The sequence below is a fragment of the Nipponia nippon genome, unplaced genomic scaffold (assembly GCF_047370975.1).
Source record: "Nipponia nippon isolate SJK-2023a ecotype South Korea unplaced genomic scaffold, ASM4737097v1 scaffold_14, whole genome shotgun sequence".
NCBI lineage: Eukaryota > Metazoa > Chordata > Aves > Pelecaniformes > Threskiornithidae > Nipponia > Nipponia nippon.
The window spans coordinates 10,453,659-10,472,772 of NW_028262330.1; the positions used below are offsets into that span (position 1 = coordinate 10,453,659).

The 19,114-nt window shown below is 37.2% G+C and overlaps 1 protein-coding gene across 4 annotated transcripts in view; it reads left to right on the forward strand.

Moving 5' to 3' along the window:
* Positions 1 to 19,114, forward strand: part of TBCD (tubulin folding cofactor D) — a 132,142-nt gene that overhangs the window by 78,441 nt on the left and 34,587 nt on the right. For all 4 annotated transcript variants that reach the window (XM_087750716.1, XM_087750714.1, XM_087750717.1 and 1 more), the window contains exons 19-27: positions 915 to 995; positions 1,758 to 1,831; positions 2,743 to 2,860; positions 4,313 to 4,373; positions 5,928 to 5,950; positions 12,822 to 12,853; positions 15,008 to 15,070; positions 15,516 to 15,592; positions 17,955 to 18,036. In XM_087750716.1, the coding sequence (XP_087606842.1) occupies positions 915 to 995; positions 1,758 to 1,831; positions 2,743 to 2,860; positions 4,313 to 4,373; positions 5,928 to 5,950; positions 12,822 to 12,853; positions 15,008 to 15,070; positions 15,516 to 15,592; positions 17,955 to 18,036 (611 nt within the window). The remainder of the gene's footprint in view (positions 1 to 914; positions 996 to 1,757; positions 1,832 to 2,742; positions 2,861 to 4,312; positions 4,374 to 5,927; positions 5,951 to 12,821; positions 12,854 to 15,007; positions 15,071 to 15,515; positions 15,593 to 17,954; positions 18,037 to 19,114) is intronic.

Consider the following 19,114-nt stretch of genomic DNA (forward strand, 5'->3'; position numbering starts at 1 on the left):
TATGGTAACATGCAACACTGTTTGGTTTTTGTCTTTGTTTTGCTTCTGATTACCCACACATATATTAATGGAACACTATTATGGTTGCAAAGTTAATCACTCAAAAGATATGAAAAGGTGAAATTAAGGTAATGCGTGTGTCCTTTATTTCGTCCCTTTGTGCGTGCCATTTTGACACAAACACACTCTACTGATTGTTTAGCTTTCCGAGATTATTTAACGTACATCAGATGTACTGAAAAAACATTTCACTTAACTTCTGTTGACCTTAGCTTTCAACAGTTGATGCTTCTGAAGATTGGAAAGCAAGTGTGGCTGTAAAGTTAGGTAATTATGCAGGCTACCTAGACAATTAATTCTGGTGTTCCCTTACATCTTAGGTCTTGACTTTGCAGCTTTAACGTTTTTTGTCAGAACTGACCTTTTGTGTATGATGGGTTTTTAAAAAGGACACATTGAAAACCCGTATTCAATTTTGGACCATTGTATTTATGGAGATGTAGCGCATTTCTAGAACTTAATTGTACTGGGTACTGTGGATTACATCATTAATACGTTTCTCCAATCTGAAATAATTGTATAAGTTAATATACACATCTAGATTTTTCTAGAGTGTAACAATGGGAATTAAATGTTTATTTTTGCTTTTTGTTGCTGTCAAGCTTTTTGTATGTATAGTAGTTTTCATAAAGAATCTGAAAGTTTTACAAAAGTGATTTTTATTTTTTCAGTAATTGTAAAATATTTCCTATTGTATTATTTCATTCAGCTGCATCTCATTTAGGAGAAGGCATGTTTAAGTCATTTTTTTGGTTGTTTTAGAACTAGAGGATTTAAATCTTCGGGGTAGCTTGTGTCAAAATGCACACAGATACTGATTCTGTACTCTCTCTATATGGACATTTCTTTTTCAGTGTGTATATTGCTGGCTTTCCTGAGTACACACAGCCAATGATTGACCATTTAGTTAACATGAAGATTAACCACTGGGATAGGTAGGTTCACAAAGTCTAATTATTAATATCCAGGACCTGTCTGTTCCGCATATCATGCTTTCCTAGGTTATTTTTGTAAACTTTACTTATACTAGAGTTTGCAATAGCATTTGACTGAAGGGAAGTGCACAAGTAGTAGCTGATGTCACCTGTACCTCCTTAGCTTATTGTCACTTAAAACATGTTTATGAATTTTGTCTTTTTGCCATGACCTCAATCTGTTAATAGATTAATAAAACGCATTTATATGCTATATAGTGTATGTGAGGGGTAAACATCATCACCATACAATTATCATAATTAAAGTATATTTCATGCATAGAGATGTTGCTTAGTCATATTCAGTGTTCATGAAGATTAAAATGTGTACATATAACGCAAATGAGATCATATCAGTGCTGATAATAGTTTGCATCATGAGAAATAATAATAGTTTACTATAGTGTCCTTGCCAATGCATAGAATGAGCCCTCAGGTTCTACCATCGACACTTACGTTTTTCTTTGTCTCTTTCAGCAATAAGTTCTATTCATATAGCTAAAAGCTAGCTGTAGGCTCTCTGTTTGGGCCACGCTTTTGTTTTGCTGGCTTTTTTTTGGGGGGGGAAGCATAGGAAGGACAGAGAATACTGAAATTTTTAATAGTGCTGGGGTCTTTATTTTGGTCAGGGACAGGAGTCCATTCCTGACATTTTTTTTAACACATTACTTCTACTAAATTGCTAACCCAAAAAAATCCCAAACTGCTTTTTTACATTTTCAGTGTTATTCGAGAACTTTCAACCAAAGCTCTGCACAACCTTACTCCACGGGCTCCTGAATACATGGCAAACGTGGGTAGGTAACAAATAAGTTCTGCATAGTGTGCCGTACCAAGCGTTCTAGCTTATGTAGCAATAATGTGTTAAGAAGATTTAAACATGCACCATGACTTAATAAAAATTAAGATTTCCCCTGCAACTTAACGCAGTATAGTGACACTAATAGCTTTACCAGTTTTCAGATTTTATACAAAAATTAAAAAATACTGCCAGATCTTTTTTTATCTGGGGACTGGACTTTAGTTATCCATCTACACTGGACCCTCCCAGTTCCGAGGTGAATAAATGGGTGTAGTTCTGTTGCAACAATTCAGGCAGCTAGCCCTCAAATTCCTCGCTTTTGCTTTGTTGATACGGCTGTGATGTCGTAAAGGGTGGGGGGATCTGTTTTGTCTTGTCCAGTCTGACACCCTCAGAAGAATTCCTTTTTGACTGGTGTGTGTGTAATCAAATGTTTCGTAGCACGAATTGAGGATCCTTTGCTCGGCCCACTCAAGATTCTGAGGATGTACTAGCTGCTTTTTAATATGGCCAAAAGACAGCAGCTGACACCCAGGTGAATCTGGAGTTACAGATCTTACCTAGGCTCCCTGTAGTGGACTAGGAAGGTGACCGTTTACATGGAAGTAAATTCCATGGAGGTACAAGCCTCATTTGCCTTACCACTCAGCAAACCCAATGCCTAATAGCAAATACTAAAGAGGGAGGTAGTTTTGAGTACAAAATTTCTTAGTGTGGTTTAGTATGCTTTGTCAGAATTTACTTCTATTTTTAAAACTTGGTTTTCGTGTAATGGCCAGGATATATTGGCCTGACTTTCCAGAAATGGTTTTCCCATGTTATTTCTAGGCAGTCATGATTACACTTAGAACTGTGATCTGTCACTATGCTTTGTTTAAAAAAAAAAAATTATTTAATCTCTTTCAGTTTTGCCAAGACTTCTACCTTTATCAGTGGGCACAGATCTGCACACACGCCATGGGGCAATTCTTGCCTGTGCTGAGATCACCCATGCACTGTGTAAACTAGCAGAAGAGAATAATAGGTATAAATGCAAGATTATCTTGACTATAAATTTTCTTTTCATGTCTGGTCTATTGAAAGCTTCCTGACTGTAATTATGGAAATCTCCATCTTACTGAACTACTACTCCACTGAATTTTTGTTTGTTTTGATCAGTCATGCCAGGCCTTCACATTTTATTCGGTGATGTTACAAACTTAAGTCTAAATTCATCATCAGGGAAGTGAGATCCTTTGCTGCCTTACTTGGAGAGTTCAAAGTTATCATTTATATATAGATTAAACCCCCTTTCCCCTTAAGTATGCTGTCTTCCTGGTGAGGGAACAGTCTTTTGTATTTGGTGTTAGAGAAATACCTCCTCAAGCAGCTTGTTGAGTTGGACTGATTTAATTGTTGCTGCTGAATGCCGGTCCAGAGAGAGAGACATATATATATATATATATCTGGGTGTATGTGTGTGTACGCACACACGTGTTACATATAGGTGATATAGCCAGAGTAATTGACAAAATTATTTGGAGATGGTTTTGCTTTAATGTTGTGATTCAAGAAATGAGTCAGTTACCTTTTCTTTCTTTCACAAGAATCACATGTGAAAAACGGTTGAAAATCTTTATTGCAAAAACTAGAATTTGGAAGTTAATTTAGCAGTAGAATTTTATACTAGTGTGACTTAAATTGGGGTGAGCAGCTGTTTAAGATCAAGGCAGTGGAAAATAAGGCTCCAGAGTGCAAACGTCACTGAAAATAAATACAGTTCTGTGGGAGTCAGAGATATATGTACACTGAAGGAATATATTTTAAAAAAACAAACAGAGAGACTTTCTGGGTCATTTCGTTCTAAAAGTTGGATAATTGCTCTCTGATTAACCTTTCTTATTTCACTTCTGAGAACATTCTGATGCAGTCATACAAAGATATCTAAAGTGGTGACATCTAACAAATTTGATGTTGTCATTGTTTGTACAAGCTAAATATACTGAGATGAATTCAAATAATAGATGCCAAAAGGGTGGACTGATTTTTATGGCTTTATTGTGTTTGCCAGCAGTGTTTATCAAGAGAATTTGTGTTAATCTTAAGAGTAAGTTGAAAAGTTAGAGAAAAAGATGCAGAGCATTTTAGTAGTAGGAAATACTTGAAATTGATGGAAAAATCACAGAAGTGTCGGAGTTCAAAAATACACCTGAGCTGAGAAGGATTATTGGTGTATTACTGATTATAATGCTATTAGTAAGTGACCCAAATTTTTTTATAGTCCTTTAAGAATGAGTTTGCTACATGATAAGGAAAGAACTCATGTTATGTTTGCTGAACTATTGAAAATCAAATACTGCATATTTCTTTTGAGCACAATTTGGAAATTAAATGATTTTTTTTTTTTTCTGTTTGAAAGTACAATGATGTCATGGAAGAAAAATTATTTATAGCATGATTAGGAAACCAGTCTTAAAAATTTTGTATGCCTTTACAGATCTATAACGTATTATTTCAATGAAAAATCATTGGAGGGACTTAAGCAAATCCATCAAGAGGTTTGTAGCAAGTATAAATGTATCTTTTCACCTGGTATGTTGTATTATTTTTAAACAAGCATTTACAATTAAGGCAGCTTTTCTCCACCTTCCTCTTCCCCTTGCCCAAAGTAAACAATGTCACAAATACTGGACAGACACTCCAGACAGTCTGATGGCTAGATGTCCTTGGCCATGTGTCTTACTCCAGTATAATTTTGTATTTGAACCCTTTCTGTTCTGCCAGCTTCTTAGCGAAGCCACTTCCTCCGATGCTCTCAGTTACACTTCTGAAATACTGCGTGGGGTTTTGCTTTGTTCTGCTTTCCCCTTCTGTTTCTTCTCCCTTTCTGTACATACTGACTGGCCTTGCAGATAGGTGTATGGCTGTTGCCTTAATGTGACCATGCTCAAGAGAGATCTCCTAATGAGTCCATTCTCTGTCCTTTCTATTCTTTTTTTTTTTACTTTATTGGGATTTCATTGCTAAATCCTTGCATCCATAATTTACCTGTTTATAGACCTTGAAAGTCATATTCAGTATTTCAACTGATGCATTGTCTTTATCTCTACTTATGACACATAAAGTCTTGCCCTGCTCACAGCAATTTAAAATGCTTCTATGGAGATAACTTTGCCTAACTTGTCCCTTTAATTTTAAGTCATCCCATGTTGTTGTTTTTTTTCTTTTGGCTCCTATTTCTTCACCTTACGGAACAGACAATGCTTCAGTGTTCAGGCTCCTACTCGTTTTCTGCAGTGTCTGTGGTACCTTTAGTTCCAGTTCCGATGTGCTGAAGCTGTCAGGCTTCACCGTTTACCCATTGTGCTGTAAAGTACATAGGTGCTTGCTTAATTCTGTGCATAGGTGAAAGCTGCTGCTGCAGGTTGAAAAGGCATCTTTGTCCTTGTTTAACTTTCTCATGTTGAAATGCCTGAAAACTTGATCAGCAGTGTCTGTAGTGTTACAATGGCCTTGATTTGTTATGATACTTTCCAGTTGCTGCTGTTGTCTGTTATAATTAATCTGCAAAGTTGGCGTAAACTCTTTCTTTTTAAAAATCTGGGTTTCTTTGGGTTTTTACTACATAGAAATTTGATAATCTCTGATTTTTGAAGATGGCCTCCTGTAATGTTAACAATGAGATAATATTTTTCAGTCACATTTGAACTTTTGTTTAAGTTTTTTCTGTTTCATCTGTAGCTAACAAAGTTATTTTCAGTTTTCAGACAATGCAGCATATCATCATTTTAAAAGGGCCAACTGTGGAAAGCAAATATATTTTAAAAAGCCAAACTAGCTTCCAGGGTATGTGCAGGAGCAGCTAGGATTTGGAATTAAGAAAATTAGTGCTTTATGAATCTGTTAAATTGATCTTCTTTGAATGTAATATTCAAATGGATATAGAGAGGCTTTTTTAAAAAAAGATTTTTCCTTTGAATTTTATTTTTAAAATAATCCAAAGTGTTGCATAGCTTACCGTGTATAGACATTGCATGCGAGGAGGAAAAATGAAAACACTCGTATCAAACAAACTCTGCTAATATTAATGTTTGTTGCTTTCCCCCCCCCAGCTTTGCAGTCGTCAATTGTACAGGTAAGAAAATGCACACAAAAATTTATTTTCCATATTGGAAAGTATCAATTAGAAGTAAGGAAAACAGTAGGATCCTAGGGGGCTTTTTGGTTTGTACAAGTTAGGTACACCTACCATAGACCGCCAGTCTCGCACAGTTCATCAGAATGCAAGCACACGCCTTCTTCTGGCTTTGTCTACCTATTACAGAGGCTGCCGTCGTTTTATAGTGGTTGTGGTGTTTAGAGAGTGCAGCTCACAGGCATGTTAGATTAGTGGGAAAGCGGTAAGTACTGGTCTCAATATTGTGATAGGGGCAGTTAAAGAAAGGAGAGAATGTGAAACAGAATATACTCACTAAGCCATGGCTTCAGCAGTCTGTCATGGATTTCCTTCCCATTATTCACCTGTACTGTAGTACTTGTGTGGTTCAAATAGGTCTATAGAAATGACCTTTAACTAATAAGTTAATGAGTCCAAAATTTATTTATTTATTTTTAAAAGGAGCTTCTATCTAAATTCTAGAATTACTTCCTTCATCCTGCGTAATGAGTAGGCCAGGAGTATTACAAAAGGTTCAATGCAATTTTTCAACTCTTGTGCCAAAGAAAATGTAAATGAGTTTTCACTGAATTGTTTTTCGTTTCCTATTTATTGAAGCTTCCAGGAAATAAAGGGAGTTTGCCTAAATAACTGTTAAGTAAATGTGAATTAAAACTGGTGTGTGACTTCAGAGTCTGTTCCTAAATTTAAGGAATTCAAAACATAATTAGTGACTTGTATTCCCTAACGATTGTATACGCGAATGAGGGTTTTTTCTGCTTTAACTGACAAATTCTTTGAGCTTTTGGGCAGTTTAGTTTACTTCTTTGCACATGACATATCTGAAAACAATAAACCCTAAGTAGTTTTTTGTGTAATTATTAATTACAATTTAAAGAATTTTTATGTAAGGTTTTGTATCTTGAAACTATCTGAACAAATGCTAACATTTACTTCTTGAGGGTCGTACATACTGATGTGAAACTTCCACTCCAAAGTTAGCTTGTACTGGCGGATGGTTTTAATGCTGATACTGTATATTAGTGTCTTTGTGGGTGGCTGTCTTGGCTCCCATAAATTCTTTAATGTCAGGGTGGAGCTTGGGTGTAATTTGTTTTTGTCATAATGTGCACTTCTTGCACTTAATGGTATTTATAAGGTGCCTACAGAAATGTTTTCATTCTAGATAAGACTTCTAATTCAACTCCAAGCAACATTGATTCACTGCTGTTTACTCTAATACTTAGGCTGAGACAGAGATGTCTACTATAATCCATATTTTAAAATATCAGTATGCATAAAATATTTTAAAATAGGACAAGAAAAATAAACTAGGTTATAAAAACAAACCAGCAATTGGAGTATTGCTGGGCAAGCATTTAGTGAAACAAGCCAAACTTGTTTCATGATGAGTAATTATTGCACATAATATTCCAAAGATTTCCATTTGAGAAATTGCTACCGGGAATTTTCGGTGTAACAACATCTTGTAGGAATGTTGAAAACCCGTGTGTTTTATTTGTGTTTCTAGTTTTTAAACTGCATTAACAAAAAGCATCAGGCCACGTCTCAGCTGTTTATATTGGATATTTGCTTTCGCTTCTGGCAACAAAATAGCTGTCTTTTTGTGGACCAAATGGATTTTAATGCTTTGATCAAGCTGTTTTCAGAAATTGCACTGGCCTGTGAGAAAAAGTTATAATTTATAAATTGTAAGCTGGAAAATGGGTCATGAGTTTCTTGATTGTCTAATGCTTAGGATTCCATTGAATCCATAAGTACCTCAAGTCAAAAAAGATAAAGCCAAAGTGCTGTAATGGAGGCCTTCATTTAACTAACCATCTTCCTTTGTTTAGCGCCTCTTGCAATGTCTTTAACCTGATTTTGAACGATGGCCATGAATTACCCTTCAGACAGGGCGCAGTCCAAGTTTTGAGTTACACTGCACAGTCTCTCAAGTTTGAGTGTACTTGAAGCAATTCCATTTGTTTATGCTAATTGTAGAAAATCCTGTCCTCTACTGTATTAACACTTTTTTAAAAATGCCAGTATCTTTTTGTCTTCCTGTATAAGTCCTTTTCTGGGTTTACCATAGTACGCTGAAAAAGGAGAATGCAAGTCCAGGCACATCAGTATGTACTTCCTTCCATTAGTCTTGATCCTGACACATTTGATGCACTAGTTTGTCTTGAGGAGCTGGTTGGTTTAAGCATTTGCATGTGCACTTCCAGGTGAGTATTGCTCAGTGAGCCTGATTTTCTGTATTAAATGGGCACTAGTCATACGCAAACCATGCCACTTAAACAAAGTATTTGTCCGTTGTGCCTGTTTTGTGCTATACAGGTTATAGAGTTATAAAAATTGAGCTATATTTTATTTGCTTTAAACATTACTTTTTATATATAAACACCTAAGACACGGACTTGTGGCATCTGTTGCCTTAAGCTGTCTTACTTGGGATAGGAAGTCAGTCTGCCAGTTTAAACATGGTGGTAATGGTCAGCCTGATTTATGTTACGCTTCCACCGAACCAGCATGGTTAGTATCTTTTTTTTTGCAGCGGATATATTTCCGTAGTGCATCTAAGACCTCGTACTAGTTCTCAATATGAAAAGTCCTCAAGAAAAAAGTATTTTTAATAGTAGTTCTGTTAAGATTCTTTAAAAATGCATCATCTGATATAAGGCTCTTGACTGAATATTCAGCTGAATAGGTGTTCAGAGTTTTTTTTTGCCTCCTTTCTTGTAGCCAGTTCTGAGTCTGATAATGTAGGTCTTAATACACAGAGTTGGGTAACAAGATGATTTAGGGATGGATATGGAAGTGCTGCAGATAGATAGGCTGGGCTTCTTCCAGGTGGTTGCACTGCACTTCTGTGTTTCAGCAAATGGTCTATTTGCTGGGCCTTCAGGGTTCCCGTCGGAGCTGGCTGTGACAGGATGCGCAGTGTTGGTTAGCAACTCCCACACTGGATGATTCAGTTCGTGCAATGTGCTGCATGCCGAGTTTTGCTCTGATCTCATTCTCGTAACATATGAAGAGACTGGCTGCGTGTATTACATGGTCAGCTATGTGAGACGGGCAATTTTAGGGTTTTAGAGTAGTAGCCAGTGTAAGCTGGACTGTCATCTTCAGAGTTTCAGCTTTTCCAAAAGAGTAAGGTAGCCCGTAGGTGTTGACAGGTGCTAGGCAAAAGAGAAACTCGTCTCATTTCAAAGACCTTGAAGGTTGCAACTAATCTTGATGGTTTCAGGGCAAATGTGTTTCTTGGCAGTCATCTACGTAAAAGAGTTTTTTAGGCATATTAACTTACTCAGCAAATAATTCCAGCCTTGCAACAAAGCTCGTCTTAACAGTTCTTCCAAGTTTAAATTACTTCTGCATCCAGTAGCATGATGGTTTTAGGAGATCGTGCTGTACTATGTTCTGAAGAGTTACAAGGTGAAATTCTTTTACTACTCACTGAAGTCACTGAGAAAACTCTTACTTCCATAGAGCCAGGATTTCTTCTGGTGTTAGAATACAATACAAAATGTGTACAGTCAGCATATGAATTTGCAGTAACCTAAAAATAGGTGTTTGTCAGCTTAGTAGCGTTTATTCGCTGCATCTTCAAGGGATGACCATAAGAGCTTTATTAAATACACAGGCTTTTTCATCTCTGCTCAAAGGTGTCTCTTTCCTCCTTTTGTGATAAAGCCATTTTGTACTTCCAAAGCCCAGTTAGTGTACGACCTGGTACCTCCGTTCTATTTGGGACAAACAGTTCCTATGGAAAATAGTTGGTTACTAGTCACATGGAGATGGAAATACTTACTCAGCAGGTGTTCGTAGCTTCCTGGACATTGAATATTTGCAATTGAATCTCTTCAGCTATTCCAGTAGTTTTAACTTCAGATTCAGACGTTTATGAAAACGTAGATGCTATTCAATTCTAAACAGCTTCAGTTGCTGTTACTTTTATAATCTTAAAGATGAATTCTGAACTTCTCACAAGAAGCAAGTTCTAAATAATAAAAAAAAAATAATCCACAAAAGTACCTTGAACTTCTGTATGCACTGAAAACAGCACTGTCATTGGTTCTGGTTCAGGCCTACATAATTTTAAAATAGACACCAGCATTCTTAGGTCAGTAGTCTTAATTCATTGGTTCTACAAGGGGTTATACATTTTGATTGTATTTTCCACAAATAAATTGTGACTCATCCTAAGATGTTTCTGGGAGAGAAGCATTGCTGTGGAACTGCCCATAGCAAGGAATGCTTAGGAGCTCATGGAACCTGGGCACTGCATCAGTTAATTTACAAATTGAATTAATAACTAAACCTTGAAACAGGTACATCTAATAATGTGATGCAACTTGTGGATATGTCTTTGGAAGAAAAAAGGGTGAATACTGACTGTACAGCAAAATTCAGAATCTCTGAATTAGGTAGATCCGTATCTTTTTAATTTAGTGAAATACTGTAGAGCAAGATAAAGTTAATAGAAAGATGCGCATCATGTTTGACAAACTAAACACTGACTGAGGAAAGATCTCGGATTATGATAGAATTCTCCATTCTTAAAATTGGAATATGTATGAGCTGTGGAAAGGGGAAAAATTTTAGATATATTGATGGACATACTGTGATGTCTAGGCAAGAAATAACTTTGAAAAGTTTTGCAGAGACCACATGGTATCGCAGTGCCTTCAAAGATAGATTTGATTATAGTTTTGGTGTTACGTGGAAATCTTACTATGCAAGTCACTGTCACCATTCTTCATTCTTGCACAGAGACAACACTCCTCAGCGAAGCTCTAAACTCTGAAATTAAATTGAGTTGATGTAATGCCAAAGGAAGGGATAGCTGTCAAATTATTACCATAAGAGTAGCTTTAAGTGGCCTGACTTCCTTATTGGCAGCGTGGAGAAGTGGAGAAGAGCAGCCTTTATGAGTCAGTTCTTGCTTTGTAGTTTGAGCAGAAGTCCGTATCTGAATCCTTGCATCAGCAGACTCTGTTGCACACCAAACAAATTTACAAGATCGTTATTTTAAACTCATTTGCAGTAAGACAACAGACAAAAGGCAAGGAATGGGTGAGGACAAAATGAAGGGAAAAGAAACGTTGAAGAGGAAGCAAGCCTTGCCACGTCATTCTTCTGTTTTTGCCGCTGTCTCGACGCCTTGCATCACTTCTTTGTTTTCTAATTTAAATTTTTTAGAAGCTGGAGAGCAGACACATGGCAGGAAGGTGGGGTAGATAATACAAAGACCTTATCAGCGTGGGGATGGGGAATCTGTGCTTGCTTCCTACGATGATAAACTGAGCTGTGGATTATTACATTGAGCTTAATATATTGATTGTCAAAAGCAAAAGTTTCCCAATTAAAGGAAGTGCTGATCTATGGCAAAGGAGAATATTGTGGATTTGGCATCTCTGCGTTACCTGAAAAACCAATGAAAATGTTGAGCAGTCAGAAATCCAGTGCATGTTGCAGGAGGCACCTACTTGTATGGAATGGAAAAACTTGTTTTAAATGTTTAGGCTTTTGAAGCTCATATAAAAGGATAAATTGGAGAACAAAGTTCTAAGAGTTGTTAGGGTTGCTCAGTTTTCCTTCTGAGCATAGCTACTAATTTTATTGTGGGGAGGGAGGAGGAGAGGAGGGAAGAAAAGGTTTTAATAAAAAAAAAAACCAACAAGAAAATAAACAAAAAAGCCTTTGTTGTTCCTCCCCCTTGCTGGGATTTTCTGCCAGAGCATGGCCATACAACCAGGTGATTAAGGGTTTGGCACACCTCAGGGAGGAAATATTCCAGCTGAAGTGAAGGGAGAAGAGAATAAGGAGCCGAGGGAGGAAATAGCCAAAGGAAGGGCAGGGGTCAAAGGTTCATAAAATGGAAAAATTAAGCCACAGCGGGTGACACTGAGCAGAGCACCCCAAGCAGTGCTCATGGCACCTTGGGGATATCCGTGTAACCAGCAGACATTGCTCGGCGGGGTGAGGAGACGTCTCTCTGCCCAGAGACATGAGAGAGTAAAGAATGGAAACGGGACGCTTTGCCCTCGCCCCGCTTTCTGCCCAGTTCAGACGCTCCCCTCCTAGTGCTGTCAGTGGCCAGGCTAATGTTCATTCAGCATAGCTGGGCTGGATGAGCCCGAGGTCTGCGCTGGTGAGCCCATCCCTATGTAAGACACACTTACTTCAGGAGGGTCTAAAGCACCTTGAGCCATTTGTTGCTCCCCTGTTTTTGATGTGTTGAAGTGTTTACCCCCTCGCTTGTGCTGATGAACGCAGAATCACCTGGGAGGGGGCTTCAGCAGGGAAGGAGAGGGTGAAGAGAAAAGGGTGAGAAACTTTGCCAGGAAAGTAAACCAGTTAACATTTGTGAAAATGGGAACCGGTAAGTGAAGTTTCTATTTAATGTTCCAGAGATGAAGATTTTGTTAAAAAAATTGCATGTAATTACTTTTCAGTTGTGGAAGTCAGAAGCTCATAGAGGCTGACTGAAAAGTCCTGTGGCAAGTCCCACAGCTTTGGAATGCTTCTGAAGCAAGTGAAAAGAAAAGCAGAATGAACTTGAGAGTCTTTTATTATTCACATTAAAAATTACAAAGACTGGGACCGCATTTTTGCAAGAAGAAAGTTAAATATTCAGGAAGGTTTTGTATAAATCATGCTGAAGTCAAGACAGCAGTTGATTTAGAAGGAAGTATTTTAGAGTTGGTCAAATAAAAACCTGCAGGTATTTTGTGATCTGCTTTCATTCTGAAATGGTTTTGAGGGTTTTTTTCTCACTGGGCAATGCACTTGGATTGCTTGTGGTAGGTTATTCTCTGAAGGCTCTGTTTCTGCTTTGCAGGGGTTTAGGTGGAGAACTGATGAGACCGGCTGGTGAGTATCATGGCTGTGGTGTGAAAGCAGAAAATGTGCAGGAATGAATTCTTCTGTTTACTTTTTTCCAGTTTGTTTTGCATATATTGTGTTGAATGCATAAATAAAGTATGCACAGTAATTAAAAAAATACAAAGTTTGGAGGCCAATCAGAAGACGGGTACACCAGAACATTGGTTGCCACCACAATTGTGAATAACCCTGCTTGTGTGAGAGTTGGAGATAGTTCTTGGTTGTATCACGCATTCTCTCCTTCCGTTGCTGCACACAGTGAGCTGTCTTCAGGGTTGAGCTGGCTTCCTTCATTGATTTACTCAGATTCCTCTCCAGAAGAGATGCGATCTGTCCATTAAGGCAGATGTCATAGTGTAACTAATAATTTTATCGTAATACGTATGTGCGCAAAAGCGAAGAATAAAGACGATATAAACAACAGGTTGTGGAAAGGGTGGTATCACAGGAAAAATGATGGGTTGTTCACGTGTTATTTTGGAGATTGTTCTATACAGAAGCACTGTAAAAAGGAAGGGCATTGCAGGAAAAGGTACCCATCCAGGTAGCCTGGGTGGATAAGGAAACGATGCCAACTTGACTTTCCCGCTCCTGGGCTGAGCGAAGGAAGGGCTGCGTAGCAGATTGCGGCTTTGAAGATGTGAAGCCATCCAAACCTAGTGGGTGAAGGAGTTTCAGTACCGAGATGGAAGGGTGACCAAATAGAAGGGGTGAAGGGGGCAAGGGGGTTTCTGCAGTCTTCGAATGAGTTTACAGTCTTGTGACATGATAATTCAGGCTGAAAGAATAGGTAGGTTTTTTAATATGTTTTAGCTTTTAAGCAGCTGAGTATTGCATAGTATTGGAGAAGTATAGGTGACAGTATTTTGGCATGATACAGCTCTGTAGGTGGAATAAGAGAAGAATTGAAAATACTCCACAAATTGCCTGCATGTCTAATGAAGATGATGGTCTCAACCACAACAGAGCATAAAAGAAGCATAGAGAACTAAGGAGGAACCTTAAGAGACTTGGGTTTAGTCACATTGTACTTAACCTTGGCTGTGAATAAATATTAGAATAAAGAAGCTGACACACGATATTGAATGGAGTTTGAGCATAGGGAGCCTGATTGTGTGACCTTACCGTAGTGAAGACTGAATTCAAGAGCCGATTTGGAGCCCAGTAAGTTGATTATAAATGAAGAAGACGTTGAACTGTGTACAGAGCCCAGAGTACGATTCAAAGATTAAGTTGTGGGAGGAGAGGAGAACAAAAAGGTGGCATTATATAGTAGCTGCTTCTGTCCTCTCCCTCCTCTCCACCATCCCTCCACCAACTTTAAAGCAGTCAGATAGTGAGCTGGATGCATACCGATCTGTTTTATTTGAACTGATCACCAGGAGGTGAAAGATACTGTATTCCCTAAGTGCTCGTTTGAGCACTGCAGTCAGTCTATTGTATAGTAAAAGTTTGCAGTGTTTACTGTGTTAATCTCTATTCCCCAAAACAGCCTTGAAACACTAAAAAAAAATACTATTCTGAAAGCGGTTTTGTGAGCTTAGAACTCATTTAAGTTTATAGATTTACAATAATAAGGACTTAATTATTAAAATGACATTTGCTTGTATTCTAAGTATCAAAGGAAATAAAGCTGCATCCAGTTTTATAGCTCCTAGCAGTGCAGTGAACAGATGCCACTCCTTGAAGATCCAAAAAAAATGCTAATAAGAAGGAGGAAAACCTTTCATAAATATCTGAATGGTTTTTTAGTGGCTGTAGTATTAGCCTTGTCCAGGTTGGTTTACTATCAGCGCTACTACGTAGCCATTTACAGACTGGTATAGAAACAGAAAGGTGGCCAATATGTACATACGCGCCTTAAATGGCAGAAGGGGAAAAACATACCGCCTCGCAATGGATTTGCATGAATAACGGAACTAACTCATGTCAGAGAACAGTTAGTGCTTAGTTGCTTTTTTGTGTGTAAGAATCACATGTGTAATTTCCTTTCAGTTTCTAATTTCGCATATTTTGGGCTTCTAATTGCAAATTTTCATCGATTTAAAATTAATGCTGATGTAACTTGGTGTGGTTGTATCTTCAAAATTGCTGCAATTTCTTTTTTTTTTTTATTCAGTTGTCAAATTTATTTTCTTACAGTCTGCACTTTAATTGAAAAGTTGTCACTATCAAAAATGCCATTTAGAGGAGATCCAATTATCGGTATGTCATATTTTAAATAACCTTCCATTACCTTAGTAATTACCTTAGCTATTTGTTACGCTAAAGTATTAACAACTGATGTTTTTTCAAAGAAGCAAGATTAACAAGGTTGAGTGGCCTAGCAAATAAAATAAATATCAAAAAGATACATAAATACTGCAACAGATGGTGATGTTATTTGAAGATTTGTTTTGTAGCTGTTTACTAATGCATTTTTTTTCCTGTCAAGTTTTTAGCATTACCAGACGCAGTGTTTGTGCTATGTACATTGTAAAACAAACCAGAATAGCTATTCTGATTGAGAATCACAACCTTGTTTATTTTGGAAAACCAAGGAAATACGCCAATATGTATGATTGCTGGTCTTTGTAAAAAATAAAGCAGAGAATGTTGAAGTTGAGAAAGTAAGAAAAATTAATACCAGTTATGTTCCTTACTATTTCAGGTGGCTGGCAGTGGTTAATAAATGACAGTCTAAGAAGCCTCCCACTTGTTTCAAGCGCCGCACGACAGCATATAAAGGTACAGTAGTTCCTCCTTCTTCATGTGGTCAGACTAAATACAGAATTAGAAATATTTTTGCTTTCTGTTTGTGGATTATTTTCCATGGAATCTAATCGGTTCTTGAGTGTTTGTTTCTTAGATTGGTAAAAAGGGTTATTAAAAAAAAAAAAAAATTCTCAAAATTCAAAGGGACCTTTTTGATTAATACTTGAACAGCTGTCGCAAGCGTTGTTCTTGTATGTTCTTTGGGACAAAGTAATTGATAGGTGCTGGCACTGACAGTGGGCTGGCAGTGCGTAGTCGCCGCTGGTTGCTTGAAGCTACCTGCCGTCGGCTGTATGGTTACATTGATATGGTATTTTGCTTCTATTTTGGTGTACGTGTAATATGTGTAAGATGTGTTGATTTTGGTAGTTTCAGAGAACTTTTGTGAGAATTAAAAAGAATCTCTGGATGATGTCCTCAGGCCTGACGTGCTGAGGGTGTGTTTGTTAACAGTGAGAACGTTGGTGTGATCAACCAGAGTTATTCAGGACAATGTGCTTAAATTTTCCATTAAACTCTGTTGCAAATCCTTTTCCTGTGCTCTCAAGCTACTCTTATTTCTGAATATTAAATCCATTGATGCATATGTTTCATGCTCTTTTATGTACACGATCTTAACGCCTCCAGTTTTTTGCCTTAATTTTCCTGAGTAATACCATGACAGTTTGATCTTGTGCTCTTAAAGGCCCTACCAAATTATAAAGAGAAGTTTTGCCTGCCCTGTTAAAGCTTATAGCCATCACAGAGACAATTTGAATATAATATATTGTTCATGTTGTTAGTTTTTAAAATTAAGATAAAAAGCCATTGCAAGTATCTGGTAGCTCATCTTTTAAAGTCTTTCTTGGAAGACAGAGTAGACTAGAATGTATCCAAATCACTGAAGAAAACTAAAAGATGGAATTTGAATTTTTGGAATATTCTTTTGGCATTAGCAATTTATTCAAAGAGTTTGTATGTCTTATAACTGGAACTTCTAAACCAAGCTTAGAAGAATTAATTATAGACTTTAGAGAATTTTGACTTGTTTGGTTAACATTAATTAATGTTGAGCAAAGTATGTTTAGTAAATGCCAATTCTCACTTGATTTCTGTATATATTTTATAGAGAAATAATTTTATGGGCAAGGCTTGTGTCATTGAAAAGTAATCTTTTTTTCTGACATACAGTGTACTCCTCCGATGTAACCTCATGCGTTTAAGGTGAAAACCATTCTCTTTAGAAAGTGAGGGATCTGAGCAACCTGACCTAGTGGAAGATGTCCCTGCTCGTTGCAGAGGGCTTGGACTAGATGACCATTAAAGGTCCCTTCCAACCCAAACTATTCCGTGATTCTACAATTTACAGCAATTAGATAATCCTGTGTATTTTGCTACTGTAACGCCTGTGGTAGTTAGAATGTTATTTAGATGAATACTGGTTTTCTTTCAAGTCCTTGATTTTGCATAGAGAACAAGTCTGAGGTGTCTTTGAGGGTAGAATTAATAAGCTGTACAGGATTCCTGTGTTATCATTTCAGATTTCTTGTACCCGGAGAACATGAGTATTAGTAAGGATTGTTGCTATTAACATGGAGTGAACAGTGCATAGTTTTTGTACGCTCTCAAATTTATTATAATTTTGGTCAGCATTATATTATTAGCTGAGAAGTACAATTCAGCCATGAATTTTATGACAAAACTCGTTACATGCTTTTTGAAATATCAGCTGTATTAGTTGTGTATTCTATATTGGCGACTGAAACCACTCTAAAGATTAGAAGGTTCAGGCATAATACACAACCTTTGAGCCTTTTCTAAACCAACGAAGACTGAGACACAAGGATTGAGATACTGGATATTTTGTTCGGGTTTTTGGTTTTTTGTTGGTTTTTTTTTTTTTTATAACCTTCAGTTCATGTTTTTTTTCTGTGTTTCCTTTCTATAGCTTTCTGGGGAAATATGGTTTGTTTCTTATCAATCTGGCATCAATATATTGAAGATGAAAGAATGACTTCTGTATTTTGTAATACTGTGTCATCCTGGAGGTCTTTCAACTGAACTGAAAATACAGTTGATACATTGCTATTAATGTCTTAAATATTAATTTAGCTTACTGGTACTTTTGGTGGAATAAGAGTAGAATCTGTTTTTTTCTTACATAGGTTTCCTGTTAAACAGTTCTTAAACTAGTATTGGGAAGAAAGAAAAAGAAACTAAATGTCAGTAGCTGAAGGGAATGATTTTTAAAAAAAATTCCACTCTCTTTTTCCTTAACCTTTTAATTCTAAGCACAGGTATCATAAAGTACGACCTTAGTAAATACATCAAGTTCACAGTTTTGCCTTTGTTACAGGAGTCTGCAGTCTCTGCACTGGCTGCGCTGTGTAATGAATATTACATCAATGAAGAGGGAGAAGCTGATCCAGCTCTACAGGGTAATGACTCATGTTGACAGTAGAGGCAGAAAATATTGGGCTGGACCTAACTTGCACTTTGGAGGTATTGGATAGAATGGGGAGGAGCATCACTAATTTTAAAGGTCCTTAAAACGCTTCAGGAAAGAGTGATAAAACCAGCTGAAAGTCTAGGGAATGTCGCAGGGGTTTTGCTTGTTTTAGACTGGAGATGAATACAAGGTACCATAATAACGAATATTAGGAAAAAGAGATTGCTTTTCTATTCCATACTGTAAAACAAAGCAGCAAAGAATGTGGCAAACCCTAAATTTTAATGAAGTGAGACATGCTCACATCATATTTTGATAAACTGTATGCCAGAGGTCGTGGCTGCCTTAAAGAAGAAGAATTGGTTAGGGATAAGAAGAGAAGGATAGCAAGGACACCCAGGGTTCTTGTAAATGTGCATATGAAACCTCGTCTCTTCGGGTTTGGATCAGTATGGAGCTTAATTGTTTTTTCCTGAATTTTAGTTAACTTTTCGTCTGGCTTGTGCTTCAAGGAATCGTGGTGATGTAGCCGTGATGGTCTAGGGACATAATTAGAGTCAGATTTGTAGATACAGGCAAAGTTTTTCGTCAGACTTTCTGGAATGATTTAGAGAATAGAATTGTGAGTTGGAAATTTTTCTCTTCTAAAAAATCTCTTGTCAGCTCTGTCTTGATTATGCTTTTATTTGGCTTTGTACTGCTCTAAAGCCTCTTCCACACATGGTAACAAAAGTGCCATTATACATGCAAGCATGTTTTAAAAGAAAAAAAAAATGTGTATTTTCATCTCTGTGCCAGTAAAAACTATATATTTCATGATAATTAAAACCTGTATGTTGTGGGATTGAAATGCACTGCTAAAAATCCTCCCCATAATATCTGATGTATGCATGTACGTGTGGAAGCTACAGTGCAGAAGACATTCCATGACAATGCAGGTGCCCTAGATAAGTCAGTTAAAGCAGGTCTAAACATGATTAAGGGGATTAGAGAAAAAAAAAAAAAAGGTTTTGGTAAAATTTAACCAGTGTTCCACTATGGCTTGACAGATTAAAATGAAAACATAA